The sequence below is a fragment of the Protopterus annectens genome, chromosome 3.part0 (assembly GCF_019279795.1).
Source record: "Protopterus annectens isolate FY-2018-M chromosome 3.part0, PAN1.0, whole genome shotgun sequence".
Lineage (NCBI taxonomy): Eukaryota > Metazoa > Chordata > Ceratodontiformes > Protopteridae > Protopterus > Protopterus annectens.
In genome coordinates, this window is record NC_056731.1 from 1,774,140,294 (window position 1) to 1,774,167,737 (window position 27,444).

The 27,444-nt window shown below is 36.3% G+C and overlaps 1 protein-coding gene across 2 annotated transcripts in view; it reads left to right on the top strand.

Moving 5' to 3' along the window:
• LOC122797053 (polyamine-modulated factor 1-binding protein 1-like) overlaps window positions 1-27,444 on the top strand; it is a 2,450,839-nt gene that overhangs the window by 500,107 nt on the left and 1,923,288 nt on the right. For both annotated transcript variants that reach the window (XM_044065829.1, XM_044065830.1), the window contains exon 9: window positions 14,596-14,775. In XM_044065829.1, coding sequence (XP_043921764.1) covers window positions 14,596-14,775 — 180 coding nt within the window. The remainder of the gene's footprint in view (window positions 1-14,595; window positions 14,776-27,444) is intronic.

The following is a 27,444-nucleotide window of genomic DNA, read 5'->3' on the forward strand; positions in this document are numbered from 1 at the left end:
TCTACTCCAATATATGGAGAAGATTTGCTTACTGAGCCCACAAAAATAATGTTGATTCCTTTTCAGCTCCTTTGCATAGTATCCTTGAATTTTTAGCCTTACATTTTAAAGATGGAGCTGGCTCCTCCACAGTGAAGGTCCAGCTAGCAGTGATCTCAAATTTTCACATAGGATTTGAAGGTGCTTCTGTTGCCTCCCATAGACTATGCAAAACCTTTTGGCCAGGTAATGTTCTTCTGAGGCCTCCGTTTAGAGACGCTACTCCCCATGGGATCTTAGTCTGGTCCCACAGCAACTTACTCAACCCCCCCATTGAACCTGCAGCTAAATGTGACCTTAAGTATCTCTCTCTTGGAAAACAATTTTTCTAATGGCCATTACGTCTGCCAGGAGAATTTCAGAGATTCACGCCTTGTTTTTGAAACCACCTTATTTGATCTTTTACAAAGACAGGGTCACTTTAAGAACTAATGTTTCCTTTCTCCCTAAACTGGTATCAGAGGCTAATGTTAATCAATCTGTCAATTTGCAGGTATTCTTCCCCAGAGTTTCTAACAAACGTGAATACACATTGCATTTATCGAATGCCCACAGGCAATTACATTTTTTACCTGCACAGAACAGAAGATATCAGGAAAACTGACCAGTTATTTGGCTCTTTTTCTGACATGAAACTAGGAAAACCTGTTGCCAAAATTATTCTAGCCAGATGGCACATGAATTGTATTTCTTATATATACAACAAATTGGGCATTACTTTATTGAAACCATTACAAGCTCATTCCACTAGAGTCATGGCTACTTCATCAGTCTTCTAGTCTAGAGCTCCTATCAATGACATTTGTGCAGCAGCTACTTGGGCTACTCCCCATATATTTGTTACTCATTACAAATTAGATATGGTCTCCAGGGGTAGAACGTCATTTGGTTCAGTGGTGCTCAGGAATACCCTTCCTTGAGTCCACCCGGGGATTTAGGTCGCTGGATACTCTGTCCCATAAGGTGAGGACAGAATGAAAATTGACAACATCAGATAAAGAAGTTATGCACTCACCATAACATTCCATCTGTATTGTCCATTTTCATTCTTCCTCAACTCCCCTCTCACCAACCCCCTGTCCTGTAATCTCCTGGAAGGGCAATTGCTTTTGATTGTGCCACTTCCTTGGTGTGTAGCTCCAGATAGTCTCCTATCTCTGTAATTCAGTACTTCTTTCTGCTGATATTAGCAAATAATATCTGAGGTTCTTGGGGTTGGGGCATTGTGGTTAAGGGAGTAGCTCAAGAGTTTTTTGGTTGCCACAAGTTTTTGCAATGGCTGAGTTGGATCAGAGGGATTGGATCTGAAACCATAACTTGAGGAAGAATAAAAATGGACAACACAGATGGAAAGTTCTGGTAAGTACATACCTTCTTTTTTATTAAACAGGAGATTCTGTGTCTTGTTCTTCTGGTAATAAAGATCACAGAGAAGCTGTACTAGTGAAGTCTTTTCCAAGGTTTCAGCTGAAAATGCTTGCGAGAGAGAGAGAGAGAAAAAAAGCAGAAGTGTTGACTACTAGATGAACCAGGAGTTTATTGGTAATAAAGCAGAAACTGGATTTAGCAGATGGGCATTAATAGGAATAAAACTAGCAACTTGGAAATTGGCAATTAAATGTGGGATTACAAAGCATTAAGTATATTTGTGAAACATGACCAAAAAATAAAACCTGAAAATATTGGACTTTTTTGACTTTGTTATACTTTGTGGCGAACTCTAAAGCATATGCCCTACTTCATGCCATTAATGTTTGGAAGAATATTTAGGAGGGGGAAGAGGAAGGAAAGAATTAACTGTAAGTAAAACAAAATGTTGTTCTTAATAGTGCATCTATAATGCATGATATAATCTGCATGCTATAAAGTAATTTTTTTTCAGTTATTTTCGAGTGGAATGGGGATACAAGTGCCTCTGTTTTTTTTTTTTCCTTTTTACTTTCTCTTTGTTCAATTTTATGAAATGTAGGCACTGCAATGTAAGAAAAAGAAGAAAAATCTGGTCAAAAGAGCAGGTTACAAGAAAAATTAATGTGTTTTTTTAACTCTTCCTTAGAGAGATGTTAAGGCCCGTGGCTTGATCTAGTAACAAATTTGTAAGAGAAAACAAGTAAAAAAAAATTTCTAGCAAATAAATCCGTGCTTGTAGAAGCAACGGTGTATCTGGTTCTCATGTCTCCATTGAGACAATTTGATAAAGAGCAATAAAAGCAGAACACTTATTTCTTTCAATCACTTTCTTTCAGTGGCTAGGAGATAATGCTTTCTGAAAGTGTTCAAGTGTAGTCCCAATCTGGGAGAGTAATAAAGATAAGACAAAACCAAACATCATTTGGTAGAAGCACAGGTTGTTCCATGCGCCCTAGCATGCATAGCATTTCTTTTAAGTTAACCTACGTCTCTGAGTGTGGCCGTCAGTCTGGAACAGTTATTTCTGTTAGGAGGGCGACACTTCAATAGTTGAAGATGTACATAGTTTTGTGTGTTAATATTAAGTTAATAGGTTTTGGGGAGTGTATTGCAGTTGTGTTTTTTTTTTTTGTTTGAGGGTTTCAATAAAACAAAAAGCTGTGTAAGTTGTGACATAGGCCCAAATGGATATGACAGGAAACAACTGAATAAAAGATAAGCCTGCTAAACATTAGTGTATGCCTGTAACACAAAAGCTGGTACTAGAAACTTAGCAAAAATCTGTTACACACAAAAGGTAGGAATAATAACTTTTTAATATAATGATGTTTTCTAAATTATCTTTAGATGTAAATGGTTTCACAGATATATTCAAAAAAGCAAAAGTAGTGAACCATATTAAAAATGTAGAGTACAAAGGCTATGCTACAGGAGACACATTTGAAAAGAACTGAGCACGTGAATTTGATAAAGAAAGGTTTTCAGGATGGTTATTCATTGGAATACCTGGGACAAAGGAAAATAGGAGTACTTATATTAATTGCAAGTGGAGCTCCAATAGTGACAGAAGGGGATACAAAAGAAGATAATGGTAGATTTGTAGTACCAAGAGGCTACTGTCAAGGGAGGAAGATTATACTGTCATGTATTTATATTCCACCAAAACTGCTATAATGGAGCTTAAGAAAATTCTGGGAGAAATAATTGGCTTTCAGCAGGGAATATTACTTATAGGTGGAGACTGGAATTTGATTTGCAGAAGTGAATATGTAGCTGGTGGCCCATAAGGGAAAATATAACAAAGGAATGTAGATTTTTGAAGAAATTTATGAGCTTATTTGGCATGGAAGATGTGAATTCAGTACTAGGAATTTGGAGTAAATTTATATTCCCCAAGATAAAAAAACTTGTCTAGGCTAGACAGAACATATATTTCACAGGAGCATGTGCATTTAATTGAAAATTTTGGTATGCATCCAGTAATGATTTCAGACCATGCGCCAATAATAACTAAAAAAAATGCAATGTAATGAAATAAAAATGAGGCACTGGCACTTTACCACCTGTCTGTTGCAAAAGAGAATTTTAGGACTGGGTAGTGGAAATTATTCCAGAGTTGTTAGAGAAAATAGAAATTTCTTCAGAAACTATAGCTAGGGTATGGGATAAAATTAAAGTGGAGTTTAAAAGAAGAGTGGAAATGAGAGATAGATATAGTTAAGAAGTAACAAGAATTATTTAGAGAGACTGACAAAGGTTAAAGTATTGCAGAATAGGGGGAACCTCGCAGAACAAGAAGAGGAGCAATTGCAGAATGCTAAACAGAAAGTAAGGGATTACCTCAATAATATGGACGAGTTTAGAAAGATTGCTTTTAAGCAACTGTTTTTTGATAACGTCAGACAATAAAAACTTTTGGCACATCAACTCAGGCAACAGAAAGGCTTTCACCAAGCGTAAGGAACCAATAACAAGGAAAATAACAAGATCCTGTAGACGTACTAGAAATATTTTGAAAATTTTATGAAAGTCTGTGTAAAGCCGAGAAATATGAAAATCAACAAAAGGTATGAATGGGAATGCTTATGGAAGAATTAAATATGCCAAGATTAGAGGTGTATGACGCTCACTTACTAACAGGGTAGGAAGAGATGAGATAAAATGGTCATGTATAACCAATCCACAGGAAAGCCTCCAGGAATAGATGGTATTCCTGTGGAAGTTTGGAAGTTGGATGGAAAAACCGATAAAGATCTGGAAGTTTTTTGTAACAGGAATTTAAGATGGAGAAGCACAACATCCTGGAAGAAAGCTGTGCTGGCTGTAATACATGAGGATAAAGACCCATCAGATGCAGCTTTATACCGGCCCATTTAAATCCTAAATCATGCCTATAAAGTTTTTATGTCTATAATGGCTGAAAGAATGGCAACGGTGATCCCAGCTTTGATGGATATGGATCATTGTGGTTTTGTGGAAGGGAGACAAATATTTGACAACATTAACAGAATACTGATGATCCAGAGGGAAGCAGAATGTAAGAAAATACCACTGTTCTTGGTAGGTCTTGATGCATAGTGAACATTTCTTAAAAGTAAGTTGGGAGTTTGAGCAGGACAATGCATTCCCTGATAAAATTATAAGGTTAATTAGGAGGATATGAGGGATCTAAGGAGAAAATTAAAGTGGATGGGTTCCTCTCTGATAATTTCTGTTTGAGCAGAGGAACCAGGCAGAGGTGTCTTCTTTCCCCTTTGCTGTTTGCATTATATTTAGAATCCTTGGCAAAGAAAATAGGTGACTCATAAATTCAAGGATATAATTGGTATGGTAGTCCAAAAAGCTGGCTCTATTTGCAGGTGATTTATACCTGATAAAACCAGAAAAGGAAATGACAGTGTTGTGGAGCATTTTGAGACAGTGTTGTATCTTTTTGGGATACAAAACTAATGAAGCTAAAACAAAGGCACATACATGGGGACATGATAAAAAGAAGTACTTTGGAGAATGGATTAAAAATTATTTTGATATCACAGCTAAGGATATGTGGGAAGAGACTAAATAAAAGATAATACAAAAACTGCAAATTGGAAGCTATGTTTTATGGATTTGGATTGCAAGATACAAGCAGTTAAAATGTTTTTAGTCCCTTTAGGTTTATAGACAGGTCAGACATATTTTTATCAACCAGAGGAAAAGTTGTGGATAGCAATTAATAAAGAGTTGAAGGATTTTATCTGGGAAGGGAAGATGGCAAGAGTCAAGTGGGATAAGCTGATTCTTCCAATAGAACAAGGTAGTCTGGGATTACCCGATTTGAACAGATATTTCACAGCTACATAGGTAAGACTCCTATACATAGCACAAGCACAAACCTATAATTTAGAGTAGAAAGGGATGATGATGAAATGGGGGGGAGGTTCAAGAAACAAGTAGAGACTGGTATTTTGGATGCAGATCCTTAAGGAGAACAACGGTAACCATATAGAATATTATATTCATAAAGTAGCAGAAAGTATTCTAAGAATTAAGCCCACATGGGAATGGAGATGCTGGTACGGATGAGTGCAATTAGGGATACAGAAAATAGACAAAAAGGGGCTGGAATTTATTGGAGAAAACTGGCAGAAGAAACAAGATATTGGAGCAAACAATTAGAGAAGGAAAGGTAATAGAATGGGAGGAGGCCAAGAATTTGTTTATTTATTCCAGTCTATACTCCACCCTCATTACACCAATAATTGAGAATAATGCCTTGTTTGGTGTGTACCTCTCCAAACATTTGCACCAACTGGAAAGGCCACTGAAATACCTCACAAAGAGAATCCATGCCCTGCAACACCTCTCCTATGCAGATAGGCTCAACTCATATCACTCTATTAGGTATCGTACAGATTGCTCAGTGGTGATCTGTGTCTCTCCTACAACGCAATCTCAGACCCTGCCCTACTAGAGATGCTCCATATCCGTAAGTATAACTCCTCATGCAATACCCACTCAAAAGGCCTAAATCAAATATGCAATATCAACAAAACCTGCTGGATAGACAGGTTTTTCCCCCATAGGCTGCCCCATCTCTGGAATAGACTTCCCATACATGTCAAACAGAGCACCTCACTGACTCTCTTCAGGCGCAATCTTGATGAGTGGATGGGAACCCGCATATTTGTCCCAAGAGTTCTACCTGTGTCCCTTATTGACAGGGATGACAGGTGCTGACTGAGGTTTCTTTTTCGGGATAACTCTTGGCTAGGCTTGTAAGGGCCCCAGGGCCATTAACCTAGTAACCTCCTATGATCCTCTGGAATGCAAGCTAGGGATTGCCTTCTCTGTCATGGATTGATATCAGAATATAAGCAAAGAGAAAGAAATAAAAATATCCTTAGTGAAAGACCAGCACTAGTAGGGTTTTTAGTAGAATCTAAAACAGAAGCTGTTTTTTAAAAAGGAATAATTAGTAGAGCATATAAAATATTGTATGATAAGTATAAAAATCAATCAGAGAAGGTTAGAAAGGATTAAGAAAGAAAATTGGATAAGCAATTCACAAAGAAACAATGAGGGGTTTAGATGTATGTCTCCTAAATATGCAACAAAGTATGGAAGATGGAGGGTCTTTGCTTGTTAGTGTTTACATGGGTATTTGTATGCCCTAAGTAGACTCTAAAGAATTTGTTCCTCAGATGGGCAGCAAATGTTGGAGGTGCGATGGGGAAGAAGTTAATTTTCTGAGAGTGTAATGAGTTGGCAAACTTCAAAAATTCCCTGCAGACTACATAAAAATACAGGGTGAGCAAACTGGTATGACTAAGGAAATGATTTGTTTGAGCTATGATACAGAATCGCAACTCCATCGACGTAGTAAGGCCTTGCTGAGTGTAATTATGGTGTCTGCCAAAAAAGCAGTTACTAGGAAATGGAAATTAAGGTCTAAACCAACTGTACTAGAAGTGGTGAATGTACCAGCAGAGATGAAAACAACTGGAAATGGGATCTTTAGAGAAGGGTAAGAACAAATTACATCGAAAAAAATGGAAATTGTGTGAACAAAACATGCAGACTGGGAATGAGGTTTAATAGAAGGCAGGATTTGAATGAGCTATGTAATGTTTGACTCACAGTGACTAGACAGATTATAAGTGATATATAATGTTTGCAACTAAAATTATGCCAGTACATTTCTATAAATGTATGATTGCCTATGTCATAAGTGATAATTTAATAAAGATGTTTCATGTTTAACAAAAAAAAGACAATTCTCTTCCACACATTACTCTTACCCCACAATGATCAACTCCAGCCACAATAATCTTACTTTTAATGCCATAAATATTAGAAGGATATGAAATAAAATTACTGAACTACATGTCTGGATTACCCAACACAAGCCTGACATTCTTGCTATAACTAAAACTTGGCTTAAAATAATCGTAAGTAACTCCAAAATTGTACCCCCGGCTTTAGTGTTACCTGTAGTGACTGTATAAAGAGGAAAGGTTGTGACATTGCTTTATTATTTCCCAACAACTACCACCTTTTTCCCCTGTAACAAACAAATACCAAAATTCAATTCAGCAGAGCTTCTTATTACTTTCCTGAAAATAAACAAATATGTATTACTGTCCTTTATAATCCTCCTGGTGACTATACAGCTACACTGGAAGATATTCTGCATTGGATATCCATAACAATTCCACAGGAAACATATCCTACCAAGTAATGTCAATATCAGTTGGTTGGACATAATTTCTAACTTTGCTACATCTATAATGAACGTATATGGTTTCACACAAGACACATTATTATTATTCACACATTATAGTTAAGATATCAAATTCCTTGTTAGACTGGTTCCTAGTATCAGACCATAGCAAATTCATCACTACAGGTACAATGACAGACTTTCTCAGCGACTGTCTCCCATTCTATACAACCAGAAAATTTCGTAAATCTCATACATCCACTTAAATAGCATGTTTATAAAACAACATGCAAAATGTTCATGTTTAACTCAGAAATAGTCATGCCTACCCTATCATGTATCAACTGGAACAACCTAAAAATCCTATCCATAGATGATGCTGTAAATGAATTGAGTACAACTTTCCTAAATACGCTAAATAACCTTGCACCTCCTAGAAGGAAGAGACTAAAAACAAATAATGCAATTTGAATATCCAAAAAGAGTAGCATGCTAATGCAGGATAGAAAAAACACGGAAAGAATAACAAAAGTATAAAACACTTTAATATCTCAAAAACTTCAAAATGCTTCACAAATGTACTAAAAAGCAAATCAGTGAAGACAAAAAAAAAACTATAACTACATTCAGAATAATAGTAAATACAACCCTAAAAAATTTGCATCAACTATTAAGAAATCTTTCCAAAAATAGAGCTTTAACACCTCTCCCAGCAACTCTTCACTCAATACTGCAATAGAATTCAGTTATTTCAAAGTCCTAACCAGTGATTCCCCAACATCCAATCCCAACCTTGATCAAAAGGCACATATCACCATATCCACTTTCACCTTCAAACTTATGCCCACATCTTATACAAAACTACTTTTAAACAAACTCAAACCATGCTCTACTTCAACTGATTACCTTCTAAGTGAGTGTCTTAAAATAGCAGATGATAGCACTTACTATCCAGTCTCAATTCTTATAACTAGGTTAGTCCAGGAATACCACCTCCTTCCCTCTGGGAAAAAAAATACAGTATCACTGTACTTAAAAGGAAAAAATTCAGTAGATCATTAACTTTAGACCTATAGCAGTCTCATCCTCCTCTCCAAAACTGAAAAATGTATTCAAAAGCAATTAGTAAACTGTCTCCTGTAGTAAGAATGGCTGTGCCCAACACAGCATGTCCCCCTTCCCTCCTATAGTACTAACAATGCACTTCTAACCTTTAGAGGTATTGTCAATAAAGCTAGTGATAAGGGCAAACTAGGATCCTTATTTCTGTACTTGTCTAAAACTTTCAATCCAGTTTGTCACTGCAAACGTCTGCTTCATATGTCCTCTAGGCCTGCCTTGTCCACCCTTCTGTGGTTATAAAGCTATCTGCCAGTAGGTGTCAGTCACTCAAGTGGCACTCCACTCTCTTTCCATACTTCCCAGTCACCACCAGTGTACCACAAGTCTCTATCTTTAGTATCCTTCTCTTTAACATGCTCACCAACACCCACCACACATCCATACAACAGGTCGCCTTAATACAGTACACAGATGACTCCATACTCATACACATCTGACAGTCTGGCACATCTCTATTAGTCAGGATGCTTTAGCAGCCAATAAAGCTTAGCTTTGTAACTCCTAACTCATGCTGAACCCCCCCCCCCCAAAATAAACTATTTTTTTCACCAAATCTCTTTCACAAAGAAACAAAACGCAAACCCCTCTCTTGTAGTACAACAACCCTTGAGGTCACTTCTCATAGCAAATTATTAGGGATGATAGTGGATGATAAGCTTAAATTTGACTTGCCTATACACAATTGCATAAACAAACTCGCCAAAAACTAGGGATGCTTTACAAGGCCAAAAAGTTTCTCAACAATGCAACTAAAGCTACTCTTGCCACTGCTTAGCTCCTCATCTCACTACTTTATGGCAGTCCTATTCTTACTAACCTCCAGGCCTCACAAAAAACAAAACTTTAACAATGTTATAATAAAGTGGCTAAATTTGCAGCAAATAGCCCCTTCAGAATCCACCAATGTATAGCGCAGAAACAACCACTAAATTAGTTCGAACTACCCTATCAACTAACATATACACAGCTTCTCACAAGCTCTAAAATTATCTAGCATCCATCTGCTTGTCCAGCAATAAATACAGTTCTGCCCCTGTTCCCAATTGGTCATTATGATATGATCCAGTGACCAAAAATTCCTCTTTGTCCTTAAACATGTCAAATCTGCTGGGCATGGTCTGTACTCAAGTCATGTTGCTAAAGCCTGTAACTCTTTACCTGTATCCATCGGGTCAGTACCCTCCTTACAGTCCTTTAAAACCACTCTGAAAGAATTCCTAGCCAAATCTGACTCTGTTCTTGCTCAATCCCAGGATAAACTATATCCCTAAATATGAAGAAGTACCTATTCATACCTTACACATCCTTACTCTCCCTTCTTCACTCACTTCCTTACTTCAATCAGTTTATCTCCCCTGTCTCTTTAAATATGGTATAACCCTGTTTTTTATTGAACTTCATATTGCAATTCCTGTTTGTATTATACGAACGTACCTTTAATCTCTCTATAAACTTGTTAAAATTTCTCTAAATATTAAATCATTGCCATATAAGTTGTATCTATTCTTTATCAATTTATTTTCACATTGTCTAATTTGGTATAATTATTTAAACTCTAGATGTTTATGTATCATTTTTGTAGACTATAACTAAACATGTCTAACTAAATGTATCTGTAATTTTTCTTTGTGGAGCTTTTCTCCCCGGGCCTCTGCTGAAAAAGGGCCTTTTCGGCTCAGTCAGGCACCCCCGGTTAACAAATGTAAAATAAAATAAATAAATAAATAAAAGTGTTGTTCTTAAACTGTTTTTTAATAGTTTGGAACTTTTCCACCTGAACCTATGTTGAAAGTGGGCACCTACCTAGCTGGACTTTCCAAATAATCAAATATTGATCAATAAATTAGACTGAAGGGTTAACTCTATCTAAATAGTTTAGCTTACAACGTTTGTATCCTTAACCCTTGTTATCCACTACTATCCTAAATCTGCTCGAAAGTGTGCAAAGTCTTTTCACAGCACTATGATGTCAGACAGAATGAGCATGAGAATTGACATTGTATTAAGGTTAGTAATGTGCTGAGTTGTAGCTTGAGTGTTTCCAGCAGATAGTATAAATGATGTCATAATAATGTCATTTTTGTATTTGGGGCATCTGATTTATTTTTTGAGAAACCATCAAAGAGAAAAAAATAGGACTAACTTAAACCTGAATATTGCAGGTAAAGTAGTACATGGATTGATCAAGGTATACGAAAAGATAATGAGAAAATATTAACACTGCTCAGGATAAAGCACCTTCGTGAAGCAAAGTACAAAATCCAAATATCCAGAACTTCAAGGGCACAACATGACAATCGGAGCCGACTTCTTTCTTAAAAACAGCTTTATTCCAAAAGTAAAAAGTATAAACGGCCAGTTAGTGCTTTCACTTTGTAATCAACGCTTCTTCAGACTTTCAACTGCCTTCTTTTATAAAACCAATGAGCCAATCAACTGTTGCTACCTCATTCAATTAATTAAACAAATGCATAAATTAATTAAAGCTATACAGCTAACACTTTTAACATGTATATTATACGATGCCTAAACTTCAGAATGCATATGCTTACACATCTAAACAGATAAAAAAATTTATATATATATATATATATATATATATATATATATATATATATATATACACAAAGGCATATAGATATAAAAAATATATACATGTAGATATATAAATAAATATACAGACCCTATGAACTAAGTCACCAGCATAGCATAAATAACCAATGCAAAAAAAATGCTTATGTGGCTTAATGCCATTTAAAAATTAAATCAAATATATTAGCGCATCTAGTTAAATATAGCAATAATGATATATACGATGCTCAATATCGCAAATAGACCTACATAAAAACTGTACTAATAACTATACTAAAAAACTTTATATATGTACAAGCGCTCTCTCTTTCAAGAAGGGCTTCAGTGACATCCTGTCATTCAGCCCATGCAGTCTGTCAGCTTGTAATCTCAAAATCCATCTGGCGTCTTGTTTTACTGTAATAAGATTCTTATCACCTAGCCTAACGGTTTTCTGTATTAATTCTATGACTGTGAACCAAAACTTATGAGTGGTGTCATAATGTATAACATGTCTAGCAAGGGCATTAGTCTCATCATCTCTATTTATTGCATATATATGTTCCCTAAGGACACGATAGAGTATCTTGATATGAGAGTGTCTAAATCTGGTGGAATGATACATACAGAACTTTTTAGGAAAGAATGTAGGAAGAATGCTATATTACATCGAACAAGCATGCATCCCCCCACATCTATCAGAATATAGTGAAAGGTCAAACTCTAAGAATCTCCAGGCTTACCAGTGATGATGAAGCATTTAAGTTGAAACTGGATGAACTGCAGAATGAATTTAGAGACAGAGGTTACAAGAATCATGAAGTTTCAATCACCCAGGACACAGACGTGATTAGAAGAGATAGTGTAGGTAAACCTTTCATCAGAAGAATGACTAATCGAAATGAAGAAGTATCTAGTAAACCTAATGGGAAAGTTAGGAATCTCGTGCTACCATATACCAGTAACAATAAGAAGATTAAAGAGGTTATTTGTAATAACTGGCATATTCTAACTCTAGACCAAAAGGTCACGGCAACAGTAGGAGATAAACCACAGTTCACATATAAGAACACTCAGTCCCTTAACAGACTACTCTGCTTTGAAAACAATAGAATAGAGAGAGTTAGATCAACTAGAGAGGGTACATTCCCTTGTAGGTCCTGTAATCATTGTCAGTATGCATCTAGTTCTAATGTATTCATACACCCCAACACCAAACGCAAATATACTTTTAGATTGTATGTTGACTGTAAGACAAGAGACTTAGTATATTTAGTAGTGTGCCAAAAATGTAGTTCTTTCTATGTTGGCAAAACCAATAGGACACTACAAGAACGCATTAAGGAGCATACATATGCAGTAAATAGAGATGATGAGACTAATGCCCTTGCTAGGCATGTTATACATTATGACACCACTCATAAGTTTTGTTTCACAGTCATAGAATTAATACATAAAACCGTTAGGCTAGGTGATAACAAGAATCTTACAGTAAAACAAGACGCCAGATGGATTTTGAGATTACAAGCTGACAGACTGCATGGGCTGAATGACAGGATGTCACTGAAGCCCTTCTTGAAAGATTGACCGCTTGTACATTGAATGAGTTTATGAAGTTTCTAATGTAAAGTTTTTTAGTATAGGTATTAGTACAGTTTTTATGTAGGTCTATTTGCGATATTGAATATCGTATATATCATTATTGCTATATTTAACTAGATGTGTTAATAGATTTGATTTCATTTTTAAATGGCATTAAGCCACATAAGCATTTTTTTGCATTGGTTATTTATGCTATGCAGGTGACTTAGTTCATAGGGTCTGTATATTTATATATCTACATGTATATATTTTTTATATCTATATGCCTTTGTTTGTGTGTATATATATATATATATATATATATATATATATATATATATATATATATATACACGTAGATGAACTTTTTTATCTGTTTAGATTTGTAAGCATATGCATTGCGAAGTTTAGGCATCGTATAATATACATTTTAAAAGTTTTAGCTGTATAGCTTTAATTAATATATGTATTCATTTAATTAATTGAATGAGATAGCCAACAGTTGATTGGCTCATTGGTTTTGTAAATGCAGAGTTTGTAAAGATGGCAGTTGAAAGTCTGAAGAAGCGTTGATTGTAACGTGAAAGCACTTACTGGCCGTTTATACTTTTTACTTTTGGAATAAAGCTGTTTTTAAGAAAGAAGTCGGCTCCGATTGTCATGTTCTGCCCTTGAAGTTCTGGATATTTGGTTTTATACTAAATGATACCTACGGTTTGTTATGGGGGGTAGAAAGCCTACCCATTGCCAGTAAGGCAGTAAATACAAGCAGCAATTTGGTATTAACCCACTTAGAGGGTCTTTTGAATCATTACAGTTTATTTTAGTTCATTAGTTGTTTTACATAACAGTAAGTGGTGAAAATACATGAGATGCTCTGTGTAGGAAACAAGAAAAAAGAGAAACTAGTCCACCAGGTAGATGAAAAAAAAACGTACACTTGTTAATCTGAAAATCACACAGCCAAACCGAATGATTTTCATAGTATTTATAACTAAACAGCCATTAATTAGGCACAGTAATTCAGTATAACATAAAAGTAAAGGTCCTAGTTGGGATAGTTCTATGAAGATTTGATGAAACTTCTCAGTGATACTTTTCAGTCAATGAATTATGAGTGACTTTATTTTAAATACTTGGTTATATGGGAAATAAAACTTGGCGAGGAAAGCTCTTGCAGTTTAGTCAGACTGAGCTGTTGTATAGTACTTTAGTAAACAGATAGCACTGTAATAATAATGCTTTGTATTTTTCTGCTTAGTTCGTTCTTGGTCTATTCTTTTTTAGTCTGTTCTCTGCCTAAGCAACTGAGTAGATTAAATAAATAGTTGTTTTAGATGAAATTTTCAGTACAGATTGTGTGGCTTTAGGTTTGAAATCTGAATAATTTCAGGAATTATTTATTCACTGAAAGTGCCTTATTGCAGGCAGTGGACTGTTAGTGAAATCTTTTGAAAGTTATAACAATAAACCTTTCAAACACAAAATTTGAATTACATATGCAGTTATTGACATACTAGTTAAGTAAGAAGGCAGTAGGGGATTGGTGATCTAACAAAATGCTATGGTACCTGAGTAATAAGAAAGCTATGGTATTTTTGTATAAAAGGTTATTTTTATGTTCTGCATGTTTATTTTTCATAAAATATGGTTTGCTTTTTACTTTATAGCTAAGTAACGGTGAGAAAAAGATTAAAGCTCTGCAAACAGAGACCGGCATACTTAAGACAAAATTGCAAGAGAAGACTGAAGAAACTCTGAAACTGAATGATCGAATTCTGAAACAGCGAGAGGCATTGAACAAGGCAAGAGAAACTATTAAGGACACCAAGAGAACTGCTGGAAATAAGGTAAGAAATCATCTTCACCTGAACAAGGCCATAACAGTCCTAGGCACACATCTTAGAGATAGCAGGAAACCTGACGTCATGAGGATTTGTGGTTGAGCTGAGTTCAAGAGATAAGAGACTATGCTTTCTATCAATCAACAGAGAAGAAAGTGATGCAGTAAACAACTGGGTAGAAGCCTCTCTCTCTCTCGGTCACAAACCTGCAGCAAGTCAGACACCTTGACTGAACAGTTACATTAAGTTAAGAAAATCAAAAAGGTACCCATTAGCTGATCAGACAGCATGCCGTATACAGTACTATCAGAGAGAAAGAACAAGTTAGGTAAATAAATTCTTAATTTCTTTTAATATTGCAAGCACCTTTATGCTGAAGAGTGAGGTATATGTGAAATCGGCACGTGTTGAGTTTCATTTAATCAAGGTCCATTTTGTTGTCACAAACTCCGAGGTTTTCTGCAAGGAGTGTGTTATTTAACTGGGTATTCTGCAACCACAATATTCTTATGGAAATGGATCCAAAGATTTAATTGACTGTTTTCCAAAATGTCTTTCAGTAAAATATTCAAAAACAAGTATATGTTTCATTGCATAACTGCAAGGCACAGCATTACAAATCATAATTCATTTTCAGTATTTTAGTAGCCATTAAGGTGCATGTTCTTCTTTGACTAAGATTCTTTCTGACTTGAGTTGGTTTCTAGTTAATTAGCAAACAGTGAATTTAGATTTGCAATGCCTCTTAAAAGTAGCATATATCGCATAACTTAATTTCTGCATGGGTCCCCAAGTCTCTCCAACATCTGCTTTTCGTTTGCTGTGAAAACTCTGCCTCTGATCTTGTGTGTTGAACTACTGTACAGTATGTTTGCCACTGTCTATTTCCTGTAAAAAATGCACTGAACAATAATGGCTTTTGTTCCTAACCTTCTAACCGCTGAAACAGCTGAACAAATAACCTTTATGCTTTCATTTGAAATCATTTATTCCATTTATATGTTTATGCAGACTCATTTGGCTTATTTAATATTTCATTGTTTTAAAACCAAATCATATCATTAGGAATCACTTATAGCTTCAACTTGATAGCTTCCACATGCTTAACCCTTTCATTGACACATGCTACAGAAGTCCAAAGAACCTAAACTTGTAAAGGCTGCCTTAATGAATGTTCAGTGACTACTCTGTACTACGTAGTTACATTTGGACTAATTGGAATGTGCATGTAATCCCACATGTGTTTGTCATAATGATTAGAAAAGCAGATGTTTTATCTCCTCCATTTCTTTCGGGGTGTCTACTTCAGAATGAAATCATTCTAAAAATAGTTTTAAGAATTATTTTACAGTAAATTTATTTTAATATGCATCATCATAATACTCAGACATATGCAGTGTATTCCATCCTGAGCAGTAAAATATTACTACTCATCAGGCAATACATTAGCAATAACACTACACTTAAGTCTACATGCAGAGCAGCGGCAGATAAAGTACCACAATATTTATTACCATTGCCATAATTCTGAGGTAGTACATGTGCTACTTGCCATTAGACTTGGTGAGTAACGTTAAATGTTTATATAGTAGAGTAAATAAAATAAAATCTTCCTAAACCAATCCCTAAACTCCCTTAAAAAAATTACTCCCATAGTGTGCACTTGAGAGCACAGAGCCATACCTCTCAACTGTCCAGAATTTCACAGAATGTCCAGATTTTTGCCTCATAGTTTTGGTCTGTTCTTCATAAAGTTTGTGGTTTTCTGGCAAATCACCGGGATGATCTGAGGATTGAAGTCACTGAATAATATATATTTGAGTTTCAGACTTCATATCATTCACAAAATATATGTTAACACAAACCCTGCTACTCTAGCAACTTTCTAATTTTATAAGAGCGATAATTAAAATTTGTCCCTAGTTTTGGACCTTTCTCACCCATTTTGTCAGGCTTTGTACAGATTTCTTGCATTAAGAGGTTGAGAGATATGCAGAGCACATTTTCAACAGCCGAATCAAGGAAGTCATTGTAAAGATCAAAACGTGTTTGCCTGCCATCAGAGAGTCACCAAAAATCCAGGTGTTAGTACTTAGAACTCCTGCTGCTATCCTTTTAGACTCTTCAGTAACAAAATATGTAATACAACGTTTGGCAATTATTTGTATTGCATGTTGTAAGTCCCTAACATGCATAGGCTTTGTGCTGTTGTGAGTAGTATAAGGTAAGACTGGACAGATCAAAACAGTATGATCTTGACAGATTCTCTCGTTCTCATATTTCATGCAGATTTAAAATAATCTTATGGACACTGAATGCAGAACTAAAATGTCCTTCTGCAGTCAGTAAAGGTGCCTCTTCCTCCCGTATTTATTCTTTATTTTAACATGCAGTTTTTATCTTTGGTTCTTCTACCTTCTTACATATTTTACAGTTTGCTCTTTAGCACTTCCCAGCCCCTCACACCACCTCTGTATTTTTTGTTACCTTCCTGTTCAACAAATTAAAGTTCACTTTTCTAAAATACCAAATCTCTATCATTGCATGAATTCCTCCACTCCACCTTCCTGGATCTTAAACCATAGTATGGCATGGTTGCTGCTACCCACTAGATCATTGAATTTTACTTTGGTAATCCATTTTTGTTTGCAGGATAAAAGTGTAACATGTTACAACTCCCAACACACACACACACTCCCAACACACACACACACACACACACACACACACACACACACACACACATTTGTTCTGAACTTCTGTCGTAGCTGCACCTCTGTCGTCACCTTCACCAGTTCCTTCTCCTGTGGAAAACTTAAAAGTTCACACCTCCTTCATTCTTACCAGAATGCTGAATCTCACATTATTATTGTTGTTTTATTTACCTATGTCCTTATTCTGTTTCTAAGGTTTTACATTTTTATGCTGTGGCCACCCAACAGGATTCTTCTGCCATGCCAATCTTTTTGGATTTCAGGGCAATGTCTTAGTTATGCCATCATTTACCTGTTCTGCTACTACATCTTATCCCACATTTCAAGTGTATTGCAGTCTCCCACTAACAACGTTTGCTCTACCCTTGTTATTTCTACAGAATCCTTTGCAGCAATTTTATATCTCATTTCATATCGATTTAAGCCATTTTAAGGTTGTGCCTACAATGTGTGTGTCTTACTTGGCGGCTACTGCATGTAGTTGACGTATCTTATTATCTAGCTACATAAGATTGTGCAACACTGATGCACTTGCAGGTCCCCCTTTATATCACTATTACTTATATTCTGCTCCTCCTCCTTTTTCCAGCTAAATTAAACTCGCCTCTTCCATACTGCTTTACTTTGGAAGGACATTGATTTCACAGTAGTTCTCTGCTGTTACTTTCAGTATCTGTTTCGGGTCATTAAGGTACATGTGGCTATCATTGTGCAAGATCATGGTTTCCAAGTGCCTACCAAATCACATTGTCGGCTACCCGTTACTTTCATGGATTCCTTCATTTCTTGTAGTAATGAAGGCCATTGCCTGGACTTCTGAGAATGCTACCCAGCTTATTGGCCTTCCACTTCAGCCATCCAGTTGTCATCTTTTTAATGTGCCACCTCTATTTTTCATTTAAGTCATATGTTTTGATTTGCATGCTGATTATTTTATTTTTTCAGTCTTATCATAACCTAGTAGAAAAGTTCCCAGCAAATGTTATGGTGGCTATAGAATCTCTTCCTAAAGATTTGTCAGCATTGTTCTAATTTCACAACAAGGATAATAAGGATGAAAACACAGGCTTACTTGCTTATGGAAAGTACACTACCCTAAGGTCTACCCTTTGTCTGGCTGTACCTTCTTCTCTTGACTAATATTCCTGAAAACTAAGTGTTAAAAAAAGATTTGGAAAAAAGAAGGAATCTAAGGAACATAATGAAAAATCTTGATGGAAAAGCTGCGAGCCCTGTGTGATAAGAGGGAGCACTGGGTATAACATATAGGATATGAAGAATTCTGAATACGAATTCCCTGACTCCACAGGTTTAAGTCATGTATAATTTCTTGATATCTCAAGTGCCGCCAAGAAAGATATTACAGGACATTGCAGAGACAGGTTGCTGCTACTCTTTAATTTTTTAGTGGTTCCTGACTTACATAAGGGCTAGACTTACAAATGCATAAAGAATCTAATATTTAAACACAGCATAACTCCCCATGGGAGCATCATAATGGTCGCCTTTCTGCTGTTTAATTTCTTGCCCTTCAAATGTCCCTTATTAACAAACCTCCTCCTCTGTCCATCTATTTTCGTCTTACCACCTGTTTTTTTTTTATAAAATCTCCCAAACCTACTAAAATAGTATTTGCCTTTCAAGATTTACTAAATGCTACCCCCTCTTCTTCTTATAAACCATTTCCTGGCCTACATCCTGTGTAATGCATAGGAATAGCTATATCTTAACCAAACGGCTGTGATTTTTTTCCTTCTAGCTTCAGTATTGCATTATTTTCTCTTCTGAGAGATAGATGTCAGTTCTACCGTACCTGCAGCACATTTAGCTTGCTTATACCCATGCCCTATATACAGACCTTATATATGACTATTTCAGATGTTGTTTTTATACATCTATGATGCATTTGTCTGTAATATTGATTTGATTTAATTGTGCAGATTTTCTCCCGTAGCCACTGCTGAAAATTATGTTTTTTGCCCAGTCGGACTTTCCTGACAAACAAATCTCAAATAAATAAAATTAATTAAGCTGTGCTAAGAAAGCCTCACGCACTGGGTTGCCTGTTTCTAAACATCGGTTATGGGATCTGTTATTGTAAGATTTCCAAAACGTGCTTCAGAGCCTCCCTACATTTCAGCTCCAGCATTTCAAACCAGTTTTCCAGTTTTGTTTTGGGAATGGCTGGAGAGCAGGGGGTCACTGGTGCTGATGCCCAGTATTTAGACTAGCTATTGTATGGCTTCTTGTTACCCTGAAGCCCACTACACAGATGCCTAAGAAGTTATTAGGTCTGGTGCCCATCTCTCTGATTACTGCTATAACACTGATTTCACAAATTATGCAGTCTGTAATAGATTATTTTGAATTACTGTAAAAGGTGAGTTAGGATTTGTCACATCCTTCTAAATTCTTGACCTCATGAGCTCCTTCACCAAGGAAAAAGGAACATTCCCTCCACCACTTTGTTCTACATCATCAAACATGGTGAGTCTTTTGCTTAATGGGAACCAATCACTTCTTCATTGGAACTGATTATTGTTTTAGTCAGATGCTTTTTTCTCTTTGGTTGGACTTTGAAACTTATAAAAAGAGTTTTAAATGGGGTATTGAGGAACATTCTTATTTTGAGAATTTGTATGTTAAATTGATGTAATATCCATCACCTAACACTTAGCAATTCCTTCTGGTATTCAGTCCTTTACTAAGCTGTTTGAATATTTCCTTGAACCTGGTTCTTGATCACAACTCGCAAAAAGATGGTTTCTGTAGGGAGTAATAGTTTGAATTTCTTTATGAAAGTTAATTGGCTGAGCTTGCTATCATTGACTTGGCAACTCCTGGATGGTCTAAAAGACAGCAGCAGTTACTCTAACTTCATTATCAATTAAAAAAAACAGGTGACTAAATAGATTTGATAAAAAATGTAGACTTTAGCTTTAATGCCATGATCAGTATTGACTACCAGATTCATTGTACTACCAGGATGAGATTTTTGTAGAGGTTTGAGAGTTTGGTAGAAAATATTTCTGATGTCAAGATTATTAATAAAATGTTTTCAAAAGTGACAAAGATGGGTAGTATTGTTGTCATCTGTGTATTAAAACATTGTCATCTGTGTATTAAAACCAGACTATAGTCCTGCCAGTGACGACTTTATAGCTGCTTCCAATGACTTTCTCTTTAGAAGACATTTCTTGCTCTAAACTCACCAGTTTCCATGTCTGTTAGGGGTTGTTTGCTTTCTGTCCCTTAGATTAAAGTTTTTTTTCTCAGTCCTCATTCAGAGGAAGTATTAAAAGACATGAGTGAAACACTTGTGATAATGTCAAACCCCAATGTAACATTCCGTGGCACTGAAATCTAGGAATTTTTCATCCACGTCTTAAACCCATTATAGAAGTTTATCTGTAAATGTTGATTTGAAAAATTATTATTGTCTGTTGGGCTCAATTTTAGCTGAAAACAGATTTGTACCAGTTTACTTGCTTAACAAAGTGAAATAAAATAATAAAAAAAAAAAAACACACTAGACCAGATAATAGCTGTATGAAAAAAGAGCCAGATGAAGCAACTGGAGTGGAAATCTATAAACCAGCAACAGCAAGGTCAAGGCCCCTTTCAGCAGAATTAGCCCTACAACAACAACTGTACTATTTGCAATCTTCATCTTTAATATTCTGTCTTTTCACCCTCTACACATTTCAAAAGTCATAGGTACCAGCTAACAGTAGATGAATTCGTAAGCCAGTTACTGTTTGTAGGCTACACTACAAATTTTGTAGTTCCAGAATTTCCATGACATATTCCAATAATCCAGAAAATTAAATATTTATGGCTTTGTTTATAATACTAAAATAATTGAACAAGCAAGCGGCTCAGCTTCTGCCCTTACCTTTACAAGGAGCAAGCTTTTATTTGTTTTTGTTTGCTTTTTACCTCCGTTCCTGATGGCCTTCAAGCCTCCTCTATCAGACTTGGGTACATTAATTCCTACTTACCAGGCACTCTAATCCAGAGGTTGAGAGATGCCATCATACATGTAACCATAGAGGTGGTTTATGACAACATCAGCATCCCAGCAATGAGGGCTTTTCTTTTCTTATCTGAACATTTCTCCTGCATGGATGATGTGTGACCCAAATCACTGTGAGGGCCACTACACCTTCCCTTTGCAAAGATATGCTTCTGTGCAATTGTGATTAAAGGTACCACATCTGACATTGTCATTTTCATTAATTCCTTAGCTGTGTCTCAGATCCAACCTTGGATCCATCTCAGCCGCTTTTACAAGACTCGCGGATCTAGCTCTCAAGCTCCTCCCTTTTCTCACCGTGCCCTACTCTCCTGGAATACCTCCATTTCAGCTTTCTGCTAAGATTGACCTTAAGTTCTTGTCCTGGAAAATATTTTTTCTGGTCATTGTAACCTCTGCTAGATGAGTATCTGTAGTCCAAGCCATCTCTGCAAGACTTCCATATGTGGCCTTCCATAATGATAGGGTCTCATTACGCACAAAGCCATCTTTTTTGCCTAGGGTGGCTTCCAAATCCAACTTAAATTAGGTCCTTAGTTTACCTGTGTTCTTCCTGAAATTCTCAAACAAAGGAGAAGACATGCTACATTTCTGGATGTACAACATCAGCTTAGATTTTATTTGCACAGCAGACAAGATTTCAAGAAATCTGACCAGCTGTTTGTAAACTTCTCCAAGAACAAATTGGGTGGAGCAGTTTCTAAACTGACCCTGGCTAAATAGTTAACTGATTATATACCATTTGTTTATAAAGAAAGAGGTTTAGCTTTACCCAAATCCCACAGAGCACATTCCACAAGGTCTGTAGCCACCACTTCTTCCTTTTGGTCAACAATGGCTATAGATGATATTTGTGCAGCTGCCACTTGGTCAAATGCTCATACCGTTTTTTCTCATTACAAGTTGGACATATTCAGAAAAAGGACAGCATTTGGCTCAGTTGCTCAGTGTGATAAACGCTAGGTATGAAATACATTAAAGGTGAGTGACTTAGTAGGCTAATGCACTGTGCTGGCTTCGCTGTACTCTGGAATATCTTTCCATGATGACCTCCCAAAGTTCATCTAGCTGGAGACTCTGTCCCATTGGTTGAGGAATTAATGAAAATGACAACCATCAGATACAAAAGTTAGTACTCACCATAACAATGCATCTGTGTTATCCATTTTCATTTTTCAACTCTCCACCCTCCAACCCCATTCCCACTTTTCCTAGTGTGCCCTAAGGGATGTCCTTTTGGGAACACACCTGTTCACTGTTTTGAGCTCTTGCCGTTCTGTAAACCTTTATCTTATTTCTTTATTATAATATGGTGTTATGTGTATGTTAATGTTGGGGCAGCAAACTCGAACTGAAGTATTCCAAGAGAGTGGGGCATTATGGGTAAAAGGAGGAGCTTGAGAGCTGGATCTGTGAGTCTAGTAAAAGTGGTAAAGTCAGATCTGAGACCCATCAGTTGAGGAAGAATGAAAATGGACAGCACAGATGCATTGTTATGGTAAATATATAACTTTTGTATTTTTGACTTTCTGAGCCATGTGCATGCCCTGTGGTCATTCTGTGCTTTGCTGTTCCACCTCAGTGGGGATTATGGCATTGCATGACTGGGGTTGTCCTCCTCCCTTCCCCCAGGATTGTAACACATACTGGCTACAGTAGGCAACCAAATCACTGATTGAACTTGGATCATCCGATTACTAGTCAGGGCTTTGTCTTTCTGTCCCAATGGAAGTGGCAAGGAATAAGTCTTTATTTAAGATTCCTTCTGGTACCAAGAAAGGAGAGCCATCTAACAGTGTAGAATGTTGATTCTTCAGACTCTACTAAATGTACTGAAGTAAAATAGTTTTCTTATAGTCATGGATATGCAAGATATCTTTCTACATGTTCTCGTTCTCATAACTCATAGGAATTACTTACATATTTTTTATAGAGGCTTCTACTTATAGTTTATTCCCTGCCATCTGACTTTTCTTCCACACCCAATATGTTGACCAAATTCTTAGCAACAGTATTTGTTCACAGTAGATTGAGATCCATTTTTTTCTCATATCTGCATAAATGACTTAGTCAAGTGAGCACTCTTCATAGTTCAAATCCTTCACTTCATCATACCCCCCTCAGTACTTTCAATATCTATATTTTTTGTGGTTGGGGAGGAGGTCCTATCTAGCTCCTTCTTAAAGCAAACTGTTTTGAGGTGCAGTTTTCAATATGCTGTCTGCAGTGATTTCTCTTCTTCAAGACAAATATTAGCTGATGCTGAGTGACTTCTTACATGGTTTAACTTTGGAGTCTCTAACAGCAAGAGGATTTATAAAATCTCTAAGATGTGTGCTGTTCTCCATCCTGATGGTTCCCTTGCAGGGTTCCATGTGTAGAAGATGTGGAAGCATTTAGGTGAATTTTAAAATCAGCATGCCCAGTCCTTGGAGAATGTGCTTTCCATAGTGCCATCTTGAAACAAGGATTTTTTTTTTTTGGTGCTACAGTCATATTTTGAGTAATATCAGCCTTCCCTTTGTTGCTCCACAGCCACCACAAAGGCTTTTGACAGAATCCTTGGCTTTTATTTTCGGAGCCCATTTGTAAGAACTCAAGAATTAAAGGCCATGGCCTTCATTGACTCATTATTTACAATGAAACAATGGCAATTAGTTTGACCTTGACTACATTCATAACAGCTTTAAAACCAAGACTCCTTGATGTACTGATAAAAAATATAATCATGACGTGGTACATCTGCAGACAAGAAGTATACTTTCTTATCTTGCATACAGACTAACCATGACATTTAGGGACTTAGCTGTCTGGGCAATTGGTGTGCACTTCCCTATAAAAGACATCAGCATCTCATTTCAACAGAAGACTGTGCTAGCAGTGAGAGCAGAAAGGTTGCCATTGCCCATAAGTTGAAACTAGGCAGACATATGTTTCTTATGGTCTCAGGTGTGTGCACCTTCTGAGGGTAGAAGCATTATCTCCTACCTAAACCATAAACATGTTTTGCTCTGTTATAGGCACCCTCACAGAAAATTATTGGTATCTGACAACCTCTCCATAATTTAGAGCTATGGTGTTTTGTATTTGTTGTTCTCTGGTCATTGTGAAGCTGCTGCTAATTTATATAAAGAGAAAATGCAAATATAATTCTGATTGGTTCTTGTTGGGCAAGACAGTCATGGTTCACCTTTGTCGTTTAGATGAAATTAGTCCAATCCCTGCCCTTGCCTCTCTGCAGCCATTTTCTGACTTGTCAAGAAGGCACAATATTGGGAGGACTTCCAAGAGGCTAGCTGTCTGAGAAGCACACTGTCTAGAGCCCTGCCAGTGTTCAAATTTGGAAAGGGGTAAAAAAAAAAAAAAGCCTGTAAAGTTTATAAATTTGAGAGGGGATTCCAATATCGGCTAGCAGATATGCTGTTTGAATTCCAGCCAAGAAAAATGCAGGAAATATGAAAAAAATCAACTAGAAAATAAGAATAAAAAGTTTTAGATGAGAAGAATTTTGAGGATGATTTTCAGGAAGCAGAGCAGTGTTGGAGGTGGAGTCCATTAAATTAGAAGAAATGCATAGATCATATGCATGTGCAAGTGTTTAAAATAACTGGGACTTTGGAAGACTACATTAAAAACATATGAAAAATGGCTGAAAAAAAACCAGTTCTTAAGTAAATGATCGGATTGAATGTTAAGCTTATAGAAGAAAGAAATATAAATGATGAAAAAATGGTAGATTAAGATATCAAATGAGGAAATTTCAGAAAACTGTAGATCTGGAAGATATTGCAGAAAATCTCAGGTTTTATCTTTGTGCAGTATTAGAGAAGTTGGAGGGAGTGGAATGTATTAACTTTACAAAAACACAAATAAGTGCCTGGACTGGCATTCCAGATGGATGTTTTGTTAATTGAGAGGGCACATCACATTTATGCTCCTAATTTAGCCTCCAGAAAGAAACTGAGACATGCATCTTTTTTTTTTTTTTTTTTTTTTTTACTTTAGTCATGACAGTCGAAGCAAATATAGTACAGCTGGCATAAACCTGTCTCCACTTGCCTTTTCTGTATTATACTCTGCTTGAGTTATCATCACATGTACTAATAGTCAGTGATTCCTTGGTAGCGCCTAGAAATATCACATGCCGTTGTCCTTAAAGTTTCTTACCAAATTACATTTGACCACCACCAACTGAATGCCTGTTCTTACTTTATATCAAACTCACTCTCTTTCTCAATTATATTAATTTCATGAAATGCATTCTTTTCTGTGCCATCAGAATCCTCATTCCTATTGCTAACTGTTGCTTAGTTGTCAAGCTTTCGAGTCCTATTACTAACTGTTGCTTAGTTGTCAAGCGTTCGAGTCCTTTTGATACTTACATTTTTGCTTACTATTTGTACACATCTCTTATTTCAAAGGATAGGTATCCTTATTCATGCTCTACTGTTAACCCAGAAGTAGAAGCTTAATTAACATAGGTTCATAAGTGTGTGCTAGGGCCTTTGCAAACCTAGCCATGCATCCCAAATCTCTGAAATGTTCCTCTACCCTTGCTAGCGTAAGCAGGAACTTGGGAATTTAAAGATTTGCAAGCAGAAGCGTGGATTAACCAATCACAGGCTGCCTGTGTCCATTAATGACATAGATGCCAAACCAGGGGTGAATTATCAGTTCCCCATCTAGTTGCGTAAGTTACACTTGAATTGGGTTAGGGAGGAACTGTGCTTCATATGGTTAGGGAATCTGTTATAGAGAACGGGTAGTCTCTGGGATACATACCTGCCTGTCCAGCAGGTCCTATTTATATCACAGGCAAGGTTTGAGTCTTTATGATGGGTATCTCTGATGCTGTTTGTTTGTGAATATGCAGGAGGGCTATCAGAGTGCGGTCTGATGATGCCTCATATGCCAGCCATAGATTTTCTCCTGTAGGAGAGAAAATAGATAGGGCTCTGAGGCTATCGATTTGCATAGAACGTGTAATTTATGTCCTGTATTCTTTTAGTGAGAAACTTCTGTGGATGTTCTAATTGTTGGATATGCCTGGTTAGGTACATACCTAACATTTGAGTATTAATTCTCCAATAACTACCATTGTGTAATTAAACCTTCAGCTTTAAGAACGTATTAACTGAAACAGCTTCAAAAGGTAATTTGTTAGGAATTAAAGCTGTCAAAATTAGAGCTCATTAATTAATCTCTGTGGTCTATACCTGTTGGAGTTGTATAGTAAAGTAATTCCTCCATTTCATTGAGCCTGCACTTATTCTGAGAAATGAATAAATAAATGTAAAACCAGTAAATGTTTCCCCATTATATACTTCATGGGTACTTCAGTGTCTCCATTTCAGATATACTGGAACCACCCCCTTTTGCAGTCATTACCTTGTGTGTCCTATAAAATGCATCCTTTTTGTGCCATGAGCATCCATCGTGTTATAAAGAATAACCATTTTTCTGCCACACACTAAAGTCCAGCTCCTATTTTTCTTTACACTTTCACATACTTTTGGGAGAAATAATATGGTTCAGAGAGAAAGCGTAATTATTCATACTTTGTCATAATCCAATAATAGCGGTACAACTGACATTCGAATATGAATTCTCCAGTACTTACAGTTGCATAATTTAACAGTTTTAACATGTTAATTAAAACTATTTCAGAATATTGATCACAGATTTAAAGCCTATAGAGTAAGCAGTTTCATTTATATGATTTTTTTAATTGTACATCAACTCAACCCTTCCATGTTATGGGTGCTGCTCTTACTGTAATAAATGGACAAATAAGATAAAACATATATATAGGACCAGACTTTTTTCCACCATTATATTTTTCATGGTTATTTTAATATCTCCAACTCAGATATAATGAAAACATCCTTATTTGCATCCAAACCACAATAGGTGGGGGGGCTACAC